This window comes from Trichoderma aggressivum, assembly GCF_033847375.1.
Source record: "Trichoderma aggressivum f. europaeum strain CBS 100526 chromosome Unknown scaffold_002, whole genome shotgun sequence".
Classification (NCBI taxonomy): domain Eukaryota; kingdom Fungi; phylum Ascomycota; class Sordariomycetes; order Hypocreales; family Hypocreaceae; genus Trichoderma; species Trichoderma aggressivum.
This window is the reverse complement of record NW_026946368.1, coordinates 560,426-580,012: the sequence shown is the minus strand read 5'-3', so window position 1 is coordinate 580,012 and position 19,587 is coordinate 560,426. Positions and strand designations below refer to the sequence as shown.

Here is a 19,587-nt window from a genome sequence, read left to right as displayed (position 1 = left end):
AGCATAAAATCAACATCTATCAATTTGACCTTCAAATGAATAATTGCGACACATCATTCTACTCATCTGGCGCTACCCATTTACCCTTAACCCGTCCATCACCCAAATAGACCCAGTCTCCCAATTTCATATGTACCTTTTTTTGTCTCATCAATTTGGCTACAAACAAAGCATAGCTCCTCTTATATAATACACAAAACTTTTTACAGTTTCAGCTTCTCGCTCAGCCATTTCCGAGCAGTCTCGACAGCGTCGTCAATCTTCTCCGGCTGAGTTCCTTGGCCCTGGCGGGACGGCTCCTTGCCACCCGAGCGACCACCAATGACATCGGACACGGAGGCAGCCCAGTGCTCAGCAGTAACACCTTGTGAGGACAAATGCTAAAGAAAGGATTCAATGTCAGTGACATGTTCATGTCATGTCGTCTTTTATGAAATATGCCGGCAAAGAGGTTAGATGGGAAAACAACTTACAGTTCCGACGTAAACTCCGTGGGCAACAGCGCCCTCCTCTGGGCTGCCGACAAACAAGTAGACGGACTTTGTCTTGTCCTTGGACTGATAGTGCTTGATGACCTCGCCCACGGCCTTGGCGTTGGCGCTGATGGGGAGTCGGCCCACGAACCATTGGCTCTCCTTGTTAGCCTCAAAGTGCTTGGCAACGGTGTCGACGGCCGTCTTGGACTCGGCCTTTTGCTTCTTCTTCTGCTCGGCAACGACAGCGTTGGCAGTCTTCTGGAAACGCTGGTTGAACTCGTCCTTGGTGAGTGTTGAGATGACCAGCTGGCTAAGGTCCTGTGAGACGGCCTTGACCTGGGCCTCCTTCTCGGGGCCAAAGGGGAGGGCTTCAAGGTCAACCAGCTTCTGCTCAAACAGCTTGGCCTCGCGCTGGACTTGGTGGGCGGCCTCGCCGGTGTATGCGATGATACGACGAATACCCTTTGCGATGCCGCTCTCCTCGACAATGATGAGGTCCTTGATCAAGCCGGTCTGGTCGACGTGGGTGCCACCGCAGAACTCAACACTGTATTTTCTCCATTCGGCATTCTTGGGGTCCGCAATCAGGGTATCGACATCCTTGCCGATGGAAACCACTCGCACGGGGTTGGGGTAAGTCTCGCCAAAGACGGCACGAAGGCCCTCAATCTTGAGCGCAAGGTCGAGATCCACCTCCTTGGAGAAAATCTTGGAGTTGGCGCGGATGTACTTGTTGGAGAGCTCCTCAATCTTCTTCAGCTCGTCGAGCTTGACCTGAGTCTTGTGTGAAAAGTCAAAACGCAGCTTGTCATTGTCCACCAGGGAACCCTTCTGGTTGACGTCTTCACCGAGCACCTCTCTCAGGGAGTGGTTGAGAATATGTGTGCCGGTGTGGTTGTTGCGGATAGGCGAGCGGCGAAGCTCATCGTACTCGCAAATGACTTCATCGTCGGCAGAAAGCACTCCGTACTCAATGTAGCCGCTGTGGAGGACGTATCCACCAAAGTCTTGGACATCCATGACCTTGAACTCGACGACATCATCAATGACGATGCGGCCGGTGTCGGCAATCTGACCACCGGACTCTGCGTAAAAGTTGGTCTTGTCGAGCAAGACGCCAATGGCGGTGTTGGCGGGGATATCCTTGGTCGACTTGACGAAAGCCTGGCCATCAAAGATGTACTGAACCCTGCCCTTGCTGTCGCCCCTGAGATACTTGGCGTCGTCGTTTGTCCTTGCGACCTTGAGCTCTGAGTCGAGCTCGGCAATCTTGTGAACATCAAGCTTGGCAAATGTCTGTACTGAATCCTTGACAGCTTTGCTAGCCTCTCTAGCCTTTTCACGGGCAACGGCAACTTCGTCCTCATCAATGTCCAGACTTCGCTCCTCAGCCATCAGCTTGGTCAAGTCGACAGGGAAGCCAAAGGTGTCGTAGAGTCTCCAGACGACATCTCCATCCAGCTTCTTGACGCCGTCCTTGGCGGCCTTGGCGGCATATCTCTCAAACTGGGCCTCACCACGGTCCAGAGTTCGGGAGAAGGCCTCCTCCTCCTCGTCGAGGATCTCCTTGATGTCTCCCTGCTTCTTGGCGAGGTCGGGGAACTGCTCTCCCATCTGTTCAACCAGGGCAGGCAGAATCTTGGAGAAGAATGAGCCAATCTCGGCATTCAGGTACTTGCGGGCATATCGGACACCACGTCGGAGGATTCGTCGAATGACATAGCCGCGGCCGTCGTTGTTGGGCACGGCACCGTCCGTGATGGCGAACGACATGGTTCGGATGTGGTCTGCGACAACTCGGTAGGCGGTATCAATGCCATCGACATCGTCCTGGCCGTACTTGTCGGTGTAGGGTCTCGCGGCAGTGACCTCCTCAATCTTCTTGAACAGGGGAGTAAAGACATCGGTGGCGTAGTTGGAGGCGGTATCCTGGAGGGCAGAGACCAAACGCTCGAAGCCCATGCCGGTGTCGATGTGCTTGGCAGGCAGGGGCTTGAGGCTGCCGTCCTTTTGTCGGTCGAACTGCATGAAAACGAGGTTCCAGATCTCGACAACCATGGGGTCGTCCATATTGACGAGGCTGGCGGCGTTGCGTCCTCCGATCTTGTCGTAGTGGACCTCGGAACAAGGACCGCAGGGACCCTGGTCACCCATCTCCCAGAAGTTGTCCTTCATGTTTCCAGGAATGATGTGATCCTCAGGCACACCAGTCTTGAGCCAAAAGTCCTTGGCCTCCAGATCGGGCTCGAGGCTGAGAGCCGGGTTGCCTTCAAAGTATGTGACGTAGAGGCGTGTAGGATCAAGGCCGTAGACCTTGGTCAAGAGCTCCCACGCCATCTCAATAGCATCCTTCTTGAAGTAGTCGCCGAATGACCAGTTGCCAAGCATCTCGAAAAAGGTGTGGTGGTAGCTGTCCTTGCCGACATCGTCGAGATCGTTGTGTTTGCCACCAGCGCGGATGACCTTTTGGGTGTCGACGGCGCGCTTGAGGTTGCTCATGGGGTCGGACTTGTTGACGGTGCCGAGGAAGATGGGCTTGAACTGGTTCATACCCGCATTGGTGAAGAGTAGGGTCGGGTCATTATGAGGGACGACGGAGCCGGAGGGTACTGTAGAAGAAGAAGGAAAAAATCAGCATGTGTCAGTCATATGTTTGGTGACGATGGATGGCTCGCCACGATGGGATAAATGATGTAGAGCAGGCAATGCAATCGATGAAAAAAGAGACGAGATGGACGAGATTGAGGTCGAGCATTGCAGACAATCAACCGGCATCTTGTTTCTGTCGTTGCGGCGAGTTGGCGGTTTCTCATTTCCCCCAAGCCGAGTCAACCCCGCCACTCTGGAGGGGTGAGGCATCGCCAACGGTTCATTATTATTTTTTCACCACTTACCCAGCGTGTGCCCCCTCTGCTCGAAAAAGTCGAAAAAGGTCTTGCGCACCTGCGCCTCGGGCCAGTTGCCCGCCATGCTTGCGAAGTTGTGAGTCTGCAGTCTTGGCTGGAGAGCGGCGCGCGTGGTTGCAAAAGTGCAGAGGCGAAGTTGCAGATGCGATGCTTCGGAGAGCAATCGGCGGGGTTGTGGCGGGTGGGTTTTGTAGAAACTTCTACAAGAGTGACTCAAGCCTACAAAGGACGTCTGTCGCCCGCTTCTGGCCGAGCTGCACCGTAGCCGCGACCTTGCCAGCGTCCGCATCAGCACAGACGGGAGTCACTTCACACGCGGGGGCGCGAGTTTGTTAGCTGTGGCATAACTCTTGTTGTCAAGTCGTGCTCGTTTTTTTCTCCTTGTTCGCTCTCCAATTCGGCTAAGCAGGGCGGAACGGAACAGACACAGACACAGACACAGACACAGACAATGCTGGGGACCTCGCCCGCGCCAGGCATCCTTATGGAGAGGCAGCGGCGCAAGAGGAAGGCCGACACGCTCGACTCGGATCGCGAGCGCCTGTCGAAGCGCCTCAGCCGGCTCAATATAGGTGAGATGTGCAGCTGATTCTGATTGATACTCTTTTCTTTTATTCTCATTTCCTTCTCGTCTTGTGGTTTCTTCTTCTTCTTTTCCCACCCGTGTTAAAGCGGCCCAATGCATTCCAAGCAACCTCCGTAAGCGGTCAATTCGCTAACGCCCGTGACAGAGCCAAAGTCCAAGCTCCACGTCAAGGCCCAGACACCGGCCATTGCCACCGCATCGTCAACATGCCCCAAGCCGACGTCGGACGACAATGAGACGATGCAGGTTGACGATTCCAAGCACGTGGTGTACATCAACGATCTGGATGCCGAGCTCTCCTCCGACAGCGAAAACGACGACGGTAAGCTCGTCTTCTTGCCAGACATCGAGAGGCATCTGCGTCAGAACCGCATCCCGCGCCAAATCCTAGCCAACGACGACGGCGAGCTGGCTGGCATGCAGTTGGTCCTCTACAGCGATCCAAAGTCCCTCTCCGTGCCCGAAGAAAAGGACAGCGTGCGCAGGGCCATCATCGAAGCCCGCCATCGAGCGAGAGAGGAGCAGAAGAAGGTGGCCAAGCCCGACGAGATGCCCAACAACGACATGCCGCCTCAGATGGCGTCTCAGACATACTTCCATGCCCCCGCCGTAACGATGCCACGCAGCGACCCTGCGCCAGCTCCGTTCTTCCACGTGGACGATACGTGCGATGCCATGGAGGTTGATTAGCGAGTGCAAGATTAAAAGATGACTGATCCGCAGCGAGTGACGATATACGTGCATTATACCCGAGGGTTCAACATTCTGGGAGTTTGCTTTATTGGCTTTTACTTGTTTATTGTCTTGATTCTTTCTCTTTTCGTCGGTGGCGTTTAGCACGTTGGCTTCCTTTCCATTTTCTGCCTTTTGAAGAGGCTTCGGCGCCAAAACCTGTACATTGACCATCATCCATTAGGATACTGTTATCCGTAGTAAATACGCATTACTTGCCATTCAAGGGCGCTCAAAATCTAACCCTCGCCTCCAATAGCATGGATCTCCAAAGACCTTAAAATATTCCAACTCACCGGCATCTGTGAACTTAGTTCCCCAGTATCATGTCCTATTGCTTCACCACTGCCAGTTGGGAACTGGATAACATCAATTAAGCTAGGAAACATGATGAAAACCTTTGTCTCTGCTGCTATTAAGCTGCCGCCCCTATTCACTATAGTACCCTGTTGCTGAATATATATACTTCATTTTAGTATGATGTGGGCATTAAAACAACGACACTTATCCTTCAGTATCCAAGATCTCTGGGTAAAGCGCCGGTAGAAAATATACCCACTCCATGTAGTCCCACTCTGTAACTTCGAATTAAAATGATGAAGATAATGCAATATACTTCCAGTTGCCGCCAGCTGCAAACTGAACACATCGAAGTCAAGGCACTATTGTTTCTGCCGTATTTACTCTACCGCTATCATTTGACCACCTACTCTCTATTTATTCTCGCAAAAATATTGATCCTTCTTCTTCTTCCTTTCTCTTATCATCATGCTACTATCCTCCTACAGCATAAGTTCAGTTGGAGACAAGTCAACCATGGACACCGAAATCCAAGACGACGAAAATCCGCCCCGGCTCACATTCTGTGAGTTGAACATCAAGAGAACCGACCCGAAATGGATTGAAGCATTTCGATGCGTTAAGATGTACCACCAGGAGGCGTTGGATCTGCCGAAGGAGGAAGCTCGGAAAATGATCACTATCATTGTGAAAGGGGATTATATATCCGAGGCAGGAAATCCCAGATACGCATATGAATCTGGTCAAAGAGAAATTCATCATGCTGGATCTCTTGAACAAGCCGGGACCATACTACCAAATATATCCCGATATTGGTGAAGAAATGCGAAACCTTGAGAGCATCATTGAGAACGGCCATGAGCTGGACAATGATAACCAGGGTACATCGTCAATGATCAAGTATCAGCGTCAGACGCTGATAGATCAGTTGAATCGTGAGGATCTCATCAATATGGTCTCGGGTAACGAGGTGACCAAAAATGTTGTTACGGAAATCAGATGTGTTAACTGGAGGTTTTCGGGCAAAAGTTTAAAACTTTGGAGCAAAGGGCTGAGGCTGCGGAGAATCGTGAGAAAAAGAATACGGAGGAAAATCAAGAGATCATGTTGGAGATGTCAAAGGTAGTTGGGGAGATCAGAGCCGAACTCTGCTTGAACTAAGGAATATATAATAGGGTCATAGGGCGACGGGGTCATGATGAGGATTGGGAATTTCAGGTCATGGGATACAGGGATATTTCGTTATAGCTTGCAGATACGAAGAAGAAGATATGTATCTACCATATCTGAGCAAACAATAAATACGTGTGATGCCGCGAGACAAGGCACAGTATTTGGGCTTGATCATGATCAATTTCTAACAAAACTATATCTACTATGTCTACTATGTCTACTTTGTCTACCATGTCTACCCCGTCACCTGCGGCGTGTAGGTTTGCCATTGTGCATATCTACTTTTGCATAAACAGAGAACAAACCATGATATAATCACAGCGATACTCAAACTTCAATCACACATCTCAATAAAAAAGTATAAAAGCACGAGTAGTATTTCTTGCATTCTCAGGTTCTATATCAGGCTTCAAAACCTCGAGGGACTATGTATCAAACGACATTCATCATCTTCCATCTCCATATGGAACCCTCCAACGCTCTTTCTTTTTGAGGACAGGACAAAATCAAGAAAAACTCGGCGGGAAAAAAAGAATAGAGAAAAAAGAAAATAGGGAAATATGACAGACAGTTTTATCCCGGATCAAAACGGCAGGTAGATAGAGGAAGGAGAGGGGAACGCCAAAGAAAGGTTCCAAATTCCACACGCATAAACATTATCTTTTCTCGTGTGTAAAGGAGATTGAAATCGTGCGTGGTAGAAAAGGGCTGAAATTATAGGTCGAGTTGCTTTGACGTTCCCTACACTCGTCTCCTATTTTTGAGGTGGTATCATACATAAGTCTGAAAGAAATAAAAGATGGGATAAAGAGAGGAGGAGAGACAAAGAGAGAATGTGGACTAGTATTAAAAATGAAACGCTGCACATTGCATCGTATCTCTGGTTGCGTTCAAGGGAAAATGACGACGAGTGGTATCAAATTGCGGCAGAAATAGTAAAGAGAAGAAGTATTGATAACAAGAAATCGGACGGATTCAAGCGGTTTATCTTGATCGCTCAGTTATTACGGAGAGGGGCCGATGTGCCCTCCATGTTGCCGGTGAGCTCGGCGACTCGGGCCTTGATGCGTGCGACTCGAGATTCGATTGCTTTGGAAAAGTCAGTAAATTGCATGCGCAACCATATAATCTGGGAGGGGATAGTCTTTAGCACGTACTCTCTTCTCCATCCTCGCCTTCAGTCTTGGTGGGCTTGGGGAAGTCATCCGGGCGGGAAGAAGTTCGCTCAGCCGCATTCTTGCGGAGCTGAGCAAAACGGTCCTGAATGCCTGGGCTAACTCCAGCAGGGACTCCTTCTTTCACAGGAGGAAGAGGAGTAGCTTCCTTCACGGGCAGCTTTGAGGTAAACTTGGGGGCAGGACGAGCAATTGGGGGTGGCACCGCATCCTCGAATTCATCATCCTCATCATCTTCTGGAACAAAAGCTGGTACATCATCCAGAGGGCCTTGGTCAAATCTTGAGAAATCGTGCTCAGATTCTGGTTGATTAGGGGCATCGTCGTGTGCAGCATCATCGTCGGCCGGCTGGTCGTAAATCGGCTCGTAGATGGGCTCTCCGTCCACTGGCGTGTCCGGTTCTTGCTCAATTGGGGAGACAACAGCAGGACTGGCCATTGGCTTCTCGATAGACTTCTTGCCAGCGTTCTGCTCAAGCATCTTGTTCAAATCAGTCTTAACGCTTTCCAAGTTCTTGGAGGCACGCTTCTTGCGTCCAAATATCTTCAAGAAACCACCCTTCTGCTGTTTCGCGGGTTCGGGGCTCCGTGGAGTTTCGAACGACGAGGGTTTGCCGTTGAAGGTAGGCGACGTAACCCGGGCAGCGGGCTCTTCTTTGGGCGGTGTTGGTAGGCTGGGCTCTGCCTTTGGCTGCTCAGGAGTAGCAGACACAGGAGTTGCAGCCTGCTCCGGGAGAGGAGAGCGAGATCGCGCTTCTTCCAAGGCATTCTCGGGAACCAATGATAGGGCAGAGTGTCCATGGGGTAAAGGCGAGGCGGCCGGTGTCAAAAGAGTATCCTTTGGAGGCACTGCGGGTGAGGGAAGGTTGTCGGCGGAAGTATCGTGGCTTTCGGTAGGCTCGGGAACTGCGGTTCCTCGGCCTGCGTTGTCGTTGGCCATGTACATATCCTTGATGGTGCCCTTGTCGTACTTCTTAACCCACTTCATGGCTGAGGAGGCCTCGCCCAGAATATGGGGCTGAAGGGTCATAACACTATTAGTCTTTTCAGCCATCAACTCGGCATCTGTGCGGCCGCGGCGGACAACGGGCGGCGGGCGGTTCTCCTCTCGGTCCTGCTGAGCTCTTAGCTGGGCAGCCTTTGCCTGGACTCTGGCATGAGCATCTGGACCAATGCTGGCCTTGCTATCGTTGGCGTTGGCGGTTGTGGTCTTGTCATTCTTGTCAAGAGACTTCTTGCGTCGAGAGACGGTCTTGGAGCGCTTTGTCCATGAAAACAATCCCTTCTTTTCCGCAATGTAGGCTCCTTCTTGCGCGTCGGGAGCTGCTCCTGCGATGATCTCCTCCACAACAAGCCAGCGGCAACCACGGATCGAAGTCTCAACAACAGCGCATCTACCAAAAGCCGATTTGCGTTCGGGGGTCTCCTCAGGTGCAAGACTGGTCATCCACACCCACCAGAAAGCGTCATCCAGGTCGATAACCCTAATGCTTGCGAGCTCTCCAGGCTCAACATCACGTTCGCTCTCGAGCCTCGGGTTATGGGATTGAGAGCTGTGTTGACGACCATCTGGCGACAGCGGAGGGAGGATTTTGTCGGGAGGTAGCAGGTAGTTGGGCCTCGATTGGTTGTCGTCGACAAAACCGGCCGACAAAAAGTCCGCCCATGAAGGCGTAGTCGGGCGTGCCAATCCGTTGCCGCCAGAGAGAGGGCTGTTGCGGAGCCCCTGGAACTGTTTGAGCTGTTGGTTTCTCTTTGGCACGACGCTTCCTTCGTCATCGTCGTCCTCCTCCAGGGAGCTGGCGAATCCAATATCCTCGAATCGGGACCAAGAGGCATCCCGTAAGCTCGTAGAAACCTTGACGCTCGACGCTTGTGACTGATTAGCTGATGAGATTGCCTTGAGGACTCGCTGACATTCGTCCGTTAGTGCCTGCACTGGGTCTTCGTAGCTGGAAAATTCCTGGAGTTCGCTATCAGAGTCGCGATATTGAAAGTGGTTTGCTCGGCGCAACAAGGCGAACGGAGTTGGGGAAACTGTGTCGACAATCATGACCACCTTTTTGGTCTTGACCAAAAGCAATTCCGGCCTCTGCGGAGGATACTCGGTTTCCTGAAGCAGCTTCTGGAGGGACCTGGGCAGCATGGTGATTCCTGTGGGGTTCTGCTCAGGGGAAAGCGACCTCAGATAAGCGAAAAAGAGATGACTGGTGGCATCGGCAGCACTGCAAGCACGGAAGACATTAGCATGAAGCTCCATCGATATCCCGTATTCAGAGTTGGCAGATCGTCGTCGTACCTAAGCCATGCCCCATAACCACCGTCGAAACCGTTACCAGTATCATTGTGCTCAAAGGCCCACCATGAGGCCATACGAGACAGCTTGCGCCCACCAAAGCCATTGTTCTTGCCATGAGCTGCGACCGCCGCTATCAGGCCGAAGAAATCGAAGATTATCTGCTGGCGCGCCGCATTTTCCACGCTGAGGGGGATGAACGTTTTGAACGAATCGCGGGCCATGTTGGAGTCTTGGGTAGCACCGAAAGTCAGCACCCGCATGTAACCGTAAACGCTTACTAGAAATCCCCATCACATACCTCGTTCTCCAACCTTGAACAACTCGTACGCATCCCAGCCAACGAGGCCTCCATGAAGACGGCTCCAGCACCATTTTACGACTCCCGAGATGACCTGCACTTTTTGTGAGCAACCCGCTTTGCCATGAAAACACACATACGTACCATGGGCTCTGTCATGCGCAGCTCCTGGAGCAGCATCTCCCCGCTAATCGGAGGGTCCTGGCTGAAGAAGTTTCGAATAAAGGTGCGAACGGCACTGGGGTTCGATGTCGGTCGGAAAGGGAGCAGGAAGAATGGATGATCGAGGCCTGCGGCGCAGTCGTTAGTCAAAGGTAAATAGGCAAGAAATCGCCAGAATCGCGGCAAGCTGCCCAACGTTCAGCTTGGGTGAATGACCTACCTCGCGACTTGAGCTCTTCACAGCAGCCGTGCAGCAGCTCTCGAATCTCCTCGGGATCGACCGTCTTGCGCGTCCAAGCATCGTCCCATGTTTTCTTCTGCGGAAGTAAATCGGCATCATCGAGTCCGTTCTTCTTGGACTTTGCGTCCTTCTTGCGACGAGAGAAGATGCCAGGCATTTTGGGCAATTCTTTCAGCGGCTGGAGAATGGGCTGTCGATGCAACGATTCGCATAAATCATTCAAGGAAAGAAATATGCTGTTAGGAAGTTGCTGCTGCTGCTGCCGCCAGATTCCAGCTTGTCAAGAAGCGGTGGATTATAGCCTGCAGACAGAAGAAGTAGAAAAAAGCAAAGCCGAGTCTGGGGCGAAGGGACCCAGGCGAAGCGATGTGAGCCTGCCGAAGAAGCCAATCACACCACCGGCCTCGACAAAGAGAAAAAAAGAAGGCAATCAATCAATTCGCGCTGCGAATGTCGTATAAGTGCGTGGGCGGGATTGAATAAGAAACAAAGGCGACAGGACAGAGAGAAACGAAAAGAAAGGAGGGGCACTTGTTGAAGTGAAGGCTCGGATGAAGTGAAGCTTTCAACGAGGGGAAGCAGCCAGCGCGCACACAAAAAAGGCGTGATCACGATCCTCAAGAAGGGACACCGTCCCGCACACTGAGCAAGAGGATGATTTCGCTTGCTGGCGATGGCGAGGAAGATGGTGGGAATCTTTTTGCTCGTCTGGCCTTCAGGGGCGCGACACGACCAGACCAGGGGCCAAGTCTACGGGTCTTTATGCGACTAAGATTAGATGCTAAATTGTTCTGGTGGGAGCGCGCGAGTGCGCCAGCTGGGGGGCAGGTACTCGCCCGGCGAATGCAGCGCGGAGAGGTACTTTTGGCTTGGGCACGGCGGCATCGAAGCTACTGCCGGCAGGCCAACTGCAGTGTTGATTGTGCTGGTTGATTTGGTTACAGTATGTTGGCATTGGATCACAGTTAAGTCGCCGTTGGTGCTCCCTCCCTTGGCACTCAATGCTACCATACATGCGTGTACGGAGTACCTTGATGTCACAACGGCCCAATTGGGCTCTGTTCCTGTCCTGCTGGCATGGATGTTTGATGCCGGGCCAAGAGTTTGGGCGATTGGCCGTGGTGCGTTGTACTCGTACCTGATAGTCTGATAGCGCAAGGTGCCACTCCCATTGTCGATGCATGTGCCTCTAGTATGCACACAGAGTATTGACACGTATTGATGATTCCATGACATGCTGATGCGATGCGATGCGATACGATGGAGACGAACGCTCGGTGGAGCTGCATCGCAACAAGTACCGGTACTTGTGCCTGGAAGCGGTAGTGGCTTCAGCCTTCGCCGAGACACTGGTGGGGGTTGCCTTGGCCGCTCTCAATGGCCATTTACGCCGTAACGAACAAAGATGGTGCTTGTACCTTGGCGGCGGACGCCCAGCTCTGTCAACAACTACGAGTACCAGTACTTGCTGGGCGCCAGACATGGCTGCCCCGGGAGCCAGCGGACGGGCTAACCCTGAAATTTAAATGAGGCCAAACCATTGGGCGTCCCAGCTGGAGCTCCGTACAAAAGCTCATCACCTCCATCACTCCAGGTTGTGTGTGCTGTACATGGGTGTCCAAGTTTTTTACAGGTTTTTTTACAGGTACTCGGACTATCCTCGTGAGGCTGGATTGGGCACATGTAGATGCAAGTACTGTCTCTCATGCCACAGCAACTAGGCACGATGCAATGCCAGCGCCACATGCACACCAACTTGTCTAACGGCGGCTTATCTTGTCTTGTTTCAGACCCAATACCTATTACGGCGCCTGAGTCGGGTATCTGATCTTAATAAAGTACGGGTGGTACTGGTACCTATAGCTTTCTCCATGCGGAGTACATGAAGACCAAGTACGTGCCTGGGCGGGAATCTTGCTCCGTGAACATGAAATCATACGAGGCAGGGATTGGGCAAGCTTGGGCCACTGGCGATATTGTTTGATTGCTTGCGCTAGCATCTCTTGAAACAAATCCTCAGCCTACCATTAGGGCTGTCAGCAGCCAGCTTCTTACTTGGTGCAAAGCTGCGAGTTGCCCGCCCTATCAAGAGACGCCGTTTGATGTTGATTGACTTGCAGCTTCGTCGGTTGAGTACGATTTAGGCTAGTATGTCCATATTGTACGCGTAGAAATCAAGAGATTGAGCATGGTGGATAGATGGCGGCTACATCAACATTGACCGGACAGAATCGCACCCCGGAAGAAGAGAGCCCCTATAATTCGACGACTATTATTACAAAGCGAGAGTAATTAACAACCAGGCAAGGCTGTCGTTGCCGAGAAGGCCAGCTTTGAGACACACGCCAACTATGTACTCTTACACCTCGAAGCTCTTATTCGGGTATGATGGCTGGGATGTTCAGCTGGCTCCCTCGCGCTATCTCAACCCCCCTGCTTTATTGCCTGCTGGCTACCTGGTAGGGGAATTGATGACGGGCGAGGCCATCTATTGTCCCGGTTCTGTGGAAAGCTATTGAAAAAAAAAATCCCTGAGTGCAGTGCTGAATGAATACCTAGGTGGCCGTTACCCGTGGTCAATTCGAAGCGACGGCTAACCGGACCGTTCATAATCCAAATACGAAATTGACAACAGCTAGACGGGGATGTCATCTCTGATTTTGTTACAGATTACTATAACTCAGCTTCAGTGTATGGAGGAATCCGTGCCCCGTAGGCGAAATCAAGTTGCAGCCCTGAAGATGCCAGTCTCAAATCATTTTCATTTCTTATACAAGTAATTCAATCTGAAGTCCCAAACCCCGCGCCGCCGACGCTACCTGTAGTAGTGTCACCTGAGTTGCCATTATAGTTCGTAAATAGATACACTGACAAAAGTCATGAACATGTCGCTGTCTCCCGATTCGTAGAATTCCCGCCCAGTAGCTCTAGGTAAGCCGTTTAGTTCTTAATCTGCTCCTCCGCAATTTTAAGGGCCTCCTCCAATGCCGCCTCTTCGTCGGAATCGACATCCTCGTCATCTTCGAGCTCGGGCTTCTTTGCCTTGGACTCGCCGTTTGTCTTTGCATCACCCTTTGGCTTCTCCAAGGAATCTTCTTCCGAGTCTTCCGCTTTTGTCTTCTTTCCCTCTCCGTTCGTGGAGGCCGCTGCGTCCTCCTTGGAATCTTTCTTGGGGGCCTCTTTGACAGCCTTTTTGGTAGTATTGTCAGGCCTCAAAGCCCAGTCAATCTCGCCGTCGTCACCGTATCGAGAAACCAGCCATTCGTTTGCGGACTTGAAGTGACCGCAATCGAAGAACCCTCTGGATGCGCTGAGAGGACTAGGGTGGACGCTGAGGAGCACAAGGTGGCGTTGTTTATCCACCTTTTGTACACGCTTGCTGGCTGGTGTCCCCCATGCCATAAACACGACACCTCGTGTCCGCTTCTGGGCGACGAGATCGATAACCTTTTGTGTGAAACGCTCCCAGCCACGATTGGCATGTGAATTGGCCTCGTGGGCGCGGACGGTAAGACATGTATTGAGCATCAATACGCCTCGGTCGGCCCACGGTATCAGCAAGCCACCCCTATTCGCTGGCTCGACGAAACTGGGGTAGTCCTTCTTCAAAGCAATGTACATATTTCTGAGCGAAGGCGGAGCCGGAGTGGGCGGTCGGACGGAAAAGGCCATGCCGTGAGCCTGGTTCACGTTGTGGTAAGGGTCTTGGCCGACGATGACGACCTTGACTTCGTTGAATGGGGTATGGCGAGACCTGGGCATGTTAGACTACATGGCATATGAAAGAAGGCTGTTGGGCAACCTACCAGGAGTAGACGTCCTCCTTTGGAGGGAACCATTTCTTGCCAGCCGCTGTCTCGCGGTTTAGGAACTTCTTCAATTCGAGAAACTCCTTGGTAGTCACGTCATCCTTGAGCAATGCAAGCCAGCTGTCGTGAAGAGTTTCAATCTCGAGCTTGAGCAGTTCCTTCTGTTCGGCAGTCAAGCCTTCAACCCATTTCGCCTTGTCAAACCTGGCGGCTGGAGATGCAGAAACAGCACTGGTGCCGGCAGGCTTTGGGACGGCCCCGAAGAAGGAGGCAATGCTGCCATTGGCCTTTGTCTTCTTGGCCTCCGTCTCGTTGCCTGTCGAGGCCGCTTTTCTCTTGAGATTCGACATTGTGCGGAATTGAAGGCTGTGGAGAAGTGGAGTTGGGCGGCTGAGTCGTCGTCGAAAGAGGGAATATGCAGCAGCAGCCGGCGGACTGACAATGGAAGCCACGAGAAAGGAATTGGCTAATGTCCAATTGCTGAAGAGTGTGGCACAAGAAGAAAGAGATCCTGGGAGAGAGGAAGAGAGAAGAGGATGAAGTTCCAAGAGCTTCAACCGAGCCGATGCGTGCAAGATATTTGACGGGAATCGATGGATGGCTGGGCTGAGAAAAGCTGCCAGGAAGCGCGTCTTGGTCTTCCGACGCGGGCTAGGGCAGCCATTAACGCGCTGCAGCCCTGAGTTTTCACGCGTAGCGGCTGAAAAGTGGCGGCGTTAGCGCTGTGAGCTCCAGGCAGGGAGACTCGCCAGCAGTGCCTGTGCTCTGTGCTCTGTGCTCTGTGCTCTGTGCTCAGTGCTGTGCCGTCTGCACGTTCAGCGCATAAGACGCCTGGGCTGGCAGCGCCACTGGATCTCAGCCAGCCTCGGGGAAGGTATTGGAGACCTGGAGACCTGGAGACCCTGGCCGAATCGGCCCCACCTCGCCGGGCATCTCTGTTCCAACCCGCAGCTCGCGATTGATCTTGTGCAGCTGTTTCGTGGTAGATCATGCAAGGCCGTGACGAGGCATAAAAAGATTGTACTGTATTTGCAGCAGACGTGCATAATGCAGCCATCTTCACCGTGCATGCAGTGGCTTTTTCTTTGTGTCTGAAACGTGAACCGTTGCTCTTCTTCTTCACGCTGTTGCCACACGTGCCGGCTGCGGCGATGACGCCACACGCAGTTCAGGCAGTTCCTGATACAACAGGGGTGATTAGTCATCTCACGCCGTGGCTGGCGCGGAATGGGGAGCGGAAGCGGAAGCTTACCTATTACTCTCCGAGTAGTGGACAGCTTGTACGATACCGAATTGGATCGGTTGCAACATCTTGCGACTCACAAGCACTGCCTGCTCTCTTCTGCACGATAGCCATGCCGCGGGCTTCTATTCCGAACATAGGCACATAGCAATTGCCCAGAATGAGAGGCTGGATAGCCTGGCTGCTCCGTAAGTTGCTCCGCCGGATTGTGCATTGTTTACATTGAAGCTCACGCGGGTGTCTTGTCTCAGTGCTTGCGCAGGCCTCAGCCGTCATCAGCTCCCCCGATCAGAAACCTCTCGGCAGCCAAAGCGACGCCTCGGCGCAAACCGGTGCTGATAAACATGCGGTTGAATCCTTTTTAGACGCTGCAGGAGGGCAGGAAGGCGCTGCCTTTTCGCAACCTGGTATGCAGCCACTTGTCATGCGAAAGCTGCTGTGGAAGATGCTGACATGGCCAAAGGACACGATTTCGTTGATGCAGCATTTGCCGAGCTCCGAAAGATCCCACGACCACCCCGAAGAAGGCGAGAGTCGTCCGGAATATTCGGCTCAGTCCTGCGCTTGCTTCTCAGGACTATCCCAACTGGACCCGTCACTGCGCCATCGCAATCGAAGACGACACTCAGCGGTCCCCTGTTGAATGCGGTGGAATATCTTGAGCAGGCTGCCAACCAGAACAACTCCGATGCCTTGTATATCCTTGCTGAGTTCAACTTCTTCGGCAACTACAGCCACCCCAGAGACCTCGGGGCTGCCTTTAAATACTATCACCAGTTGGCATCGAGCCACGGAAATACCACAGCGCAGTACATGCTTGGGTTGTATTACTCAACAGGTATTGGCGATGTTGTCCCTCGAGACCAAGGCAAAGCGCTCCTCTACTACACCTTCGCCGCCGTTCGAGGAGATACCAGAGCCGAAATGGCTACTGGCTTCCGCCATCTGGCAGGCATTGGAGCTACCAAAAGTTGTGAGACTGCCGTCAAGTACTACAAGCGCGTAGCGGACAAGGCTGTTGAGTGGTACCGCTCTGGTCCCCCAGGTGGAATGTCGTGGGTATCTCAGGCATGGCGCATTGCCGACGACGACGGTGGTCTATATGGAGAAGGAGCAAGTGCTTCAAGCGCCGGCATGAATGCTTTCAAGCCTAGTCCCAACTCGGATGCCAACGCTGCTATTGGCGATGTCATTGAGTACTTGGATCTCATGTCTCAAAAGGGCGATTCAAAGGCCTCATTCAACCTGGGTCGCATCTACTACGAGGGTCAGCGAGGGCTGGACCACGACTACGAGCTGGCCAGGAAATATTTCTTGATAGTTGCGTCAAGATACTGGAGGAATGGGCGCGAAGTAGACAATGCCAAATCAGGCATCGATAAACTGGCCGGTAAGGCGGCCGGCTACCTCGGCCGGATGTATCTGAGAGGAGACGGAGTGACTCAGAACTTTGACAGAGCGAAAACATGGTTTGAACGCGGCGACTCCCAGGCTGATGCGCTGTCGCGATATGGCCTGGGACTCATGTATCTGCACGGCTACGGTGTCAAGGAAAATGTTGTCAAAGCCGTGGACCTGTTCAGAGTATCTGCTGATCACGACTATGCTCCAGCGCAGGTCCAGATGGGACAGTTATACCTCGACCAAGGCGGCACTGAAGATGTTCGCATCGCCAACAACTACTTTGAGCTAGCCGCGCGTTATGGCAACATTGAGGCCAACTATTATCTGGCAGAATTGGTTTTCCACGGCCTGGGTCGCGAAAAGCTGTGCAGCATGGCGCTTAGCTACTACAAGAGCGTGGCTGAAAAGGCAGAGCCCCTTGTCTCATCGTGGGCAGATGCAAATGACGCGTACGAGGCTGGAGACTACGATCTCGCATTTCTTGAATATCTTTTGGCGGCTGAGCAGGGATACGAGAAGGCGCAAACCAACGTTGCGTATGTCCTCGACACGATTCGATCCAAACTCCCACTCTCTGAGTTGCTGCGCAAACGAAAGGACAAATCTGGGCTCCTCGATAACCCTGCACTAGCCCTCATTTACTGGACGCGGTCGTCTAGGCAGGCAAACGTCGACGCCCTTGTCAAGATGGGTGACTACTACTTTTATGGTATTGGCGCGGAGCGGGATATCGGCAAAGCGGTCCAGTGCTACACGGGCGCTTCCGACTATTCGCAAAGCGCTCAAGCCCTGTTCAACTTGGGTTGGATGCATGAAAATGGCGTCGGGCTGACGCAGGATTTCCATCTTGCCAAGAGATTCTACGACCACGCGTTGGCGGTTAATGATGAAGCGTACCTACCCGTTACCCTTGGATTGCTGAAGCTTCGGATACGAAGTGCTTGGAACACGTTGATCAATGGATCAATCCACTCCATTCAAGACGAGCCGAGTAAGTTTAACCACCGAACAGAGAGGTGGAAGCAGCTGGAAAGTCGAGGATATTTGCTGACAAGTTGTACAGAGAAAAAGCAGGACTGGTCGCTGTCAGAATGGATTGCCAACTTCCTAGAGGACGATGAACTCTTGTACGACGACGATTACTATGATGATATATACGATGGCACTATCGGGGATGACGGCGAGGACCCTCTGGACGGGGTTATCGAGAGTGCCCTTATCATAGGCATTACAGGTGCCCTTGTTTTGCTCCTGTGGTGGAGGCAAAGAATGCAACAGCAGCATGTACAGAACAACGAGGCGGAGCGTCAAGACCAGAGGCAACCGCAAGGCAACGCCGTCAACCCCGAGGATGCCTTTCCCGCCTGGGCCGGAGGAGGGATGGGTTTATAGGCAGATGTTGCGTACATATAAATTATGGCTGGCGTTACAGGATGCAAAAGTATTATAGCGGCGGTGTCCTCTCTTTTTTTCATACTAGGTAGTATATGTATCTAGGCATTACAAAAGGGCTATTGAATGATAAGGCTCTCTATAATTGTTTCTTGTTCCTTCACCATGTCAAAGGGGCACTTTGTACAAACTTCTTTTACCTTGCAAATAAGAACCTATGCTTCCCAGTAGCTGGAGTTCAAGTTATCTAAGCCAGTCAACTCTCTCTGTTGGTTGCAAGTAAAAATGGAAGTTCTAGCCCCTGGCTCAGATCACCTCCCCCACTTAGACAAATCTACTCTAGAGACACCATCTTACGATGTTTGAGCACCGTTGCAGGACAAGTATCAAAGATTTTAAGTAAGGTTGACCAATTGTGTATAATACTAGACAAGATATATTACAAGAAAACAGTTATGCTGGTACGATCGGAGTGATGGACATTGAATGAGCCCCTCTTTCGTCTTGGTCAAGACATCTTCAAAATGGACCTTCATACATTTCAAAAGCACAGACTCTCGTGCTCCGCCACCACTAGACACATAGTTGCTATATGACTTTTTTCTGATTTTTTTTTCTGCTTTTGGGAGAAGCAAGGGCCGCCAATTGGTTGATGCCATTGCGATATGTAGCTCAGCAAATTTGTATTTAGTCTACAGTTGCCCTCCATCTTGTATTATAGTATATGTGCTTGACATCTGGAGTCTATATACTACCAACTTATTATCTTTTCCTTCGATTTGACTCAGAAAAAAGATAGCGGTGACTATGCCGAGAATGGTGTCGACAGCGTTCAAGGCGCGAAATGAGCATGTGCCTTTCGGCTCATCAATTCACAACGACGTAATTGTTTACGTGAGAGAAAGAGTAAAGCTTCCCAGACCTTCACAATTTTCATGTTATTAACATACGCATCAGTATTCCTATACAAAATACTACATTATTGCGGCCATTATCGGAGCAATCCTCATAGTCAATGTGCTCCTGGCCATCATTCTCCAATTAAGACTCAACAAGGGCTTACCGCCACGGGCACATGAAAAAGTAAGAGTTTCTCAACAACACAGTACCGTTTAGCAAAGATACTAACAAGCTTCTGACAGTTTCTGTTCAGAGGACTGATAAAGAAACATGACCGGAAAGTAGCCGCTGCGGCACAGACAAACGGTCCCCCCGATTTTTATAACATGGCCAACGTGACGCCAGGGCCAGTAAACGACTATACAGCGTACCATGTATACCCTGGCCATGTAGATGGAGGCGATAGGTTTGATTCCGTGCCTGAGTTCAACAAGAGGGCGGATGAGGAGAATGTTTTACCGGTGAACGGGGCTCCTTTGCCTCCCCCTGCT

At 51.8% G+C, this 19,587-nt stretch overlaps 5 protein-coding genes across 5 annotated transcripts; 2 read left to right on the top strand and 3 right to left on the bottom strand.

Annotated features, from left to right (window-relative positions):
* Positions 1–203: 203 nt before the first annotated feature.
* Positions 204–3,446, bottom strand: Triagg1_978 (uncharacterized protein; the record flags this gene model as incomplete). The annotated part of the gene is made up of 3 exons (XM_062903362.1): positions 204–380; positions 474–3,085; positions 3,371–3,446. 3 exons carry the CDS (start codon positions 3,444–3,446, stop codon positions 204–206), a joined length of 2,865 nt encoding a protein of 954 aa, XP_062760202.1.
* A 387-nt stretch (positions 3,447–3,833) lies between these two features.
* On the top strand, positions 3,834–4,658 carry Triagg1_977 (uncharacterized protein; the record flags this gene model as incomplete). Its single annotated transcript, XM_062903351.1, has 2 exons — positions 3,834–3,954; positions 4,114–4,658. The coding sequence occupies 2 exons, from the start codon at positions 3,834–3,836 to the stop codon at positions 4,656–4,658; spliced, it is 666 nt and encodes a 221-aa protein (XP_062760201.1).
* Positions 4,659–7,170: 2,512 nt separating this feature from the next.
* On the bottom strand, positions 7,171–10,505 carry Triagg1_976 (uncharacterized protein; the record flags this gene model as incomplete). The annotated part of the gene is made up of 6 exons (XM_062903339.1): positions 7,171–7,262; positions 7,331–9,573; positions 9,648–9,876; positions 9,946–10,039; positions 10,090–10,235; positions 10,328–10,505. The coding sequence occupies 6 exons, from the start codon at positions 10,503–10,505 to the stop codon at positions 7,171–7,173; spliced, it is 2,982 nt and encodes a 993-aa protein (XP_062760200.1).
* A 2,783-nt stretch (positions 10,506–13,288) lies between these two features.
* On the bottom strand, positions 13,289–14,507 carry Triagg1_975 (uncharacterized protein; the record flags this gene model as incomplete). Its single annotated transcript, XM_062903328.1, has 2 exons — positions 13,289–14,102; positions 14,155–14,507. 2 exons carry the CDS (start codon positions 14,505–14,507, stop codon positions 13,289–13,291), a joined length of 1,167 nt encoding a protein of 388 aa, XP_062760199.1.
* Positions 14,508–15,560: 1,053 nt separating this feature from the next.
* Positions 15,561–18,196, top strand: Triagg1_974 (uncharacterized protein; the record flags this gene model as incomplete). The annotated part of the gene is made up of 4 exons (XM_062903317.1): positions 15,561–15,588; positions 15,652–15,807; positions 15,864–17,795; positions 17,868–18,196. The coding sequence occupies 4 exons, from the start codon at positions 15,561–15,563 to the stop codon at positions 18,194–18,196; spliced, it is 2,445 nt and encodes an 814-aa protein (XP_062760198.1).
* Positions 18,197–19,587: the final 1,391 nt, after the last annotated feature.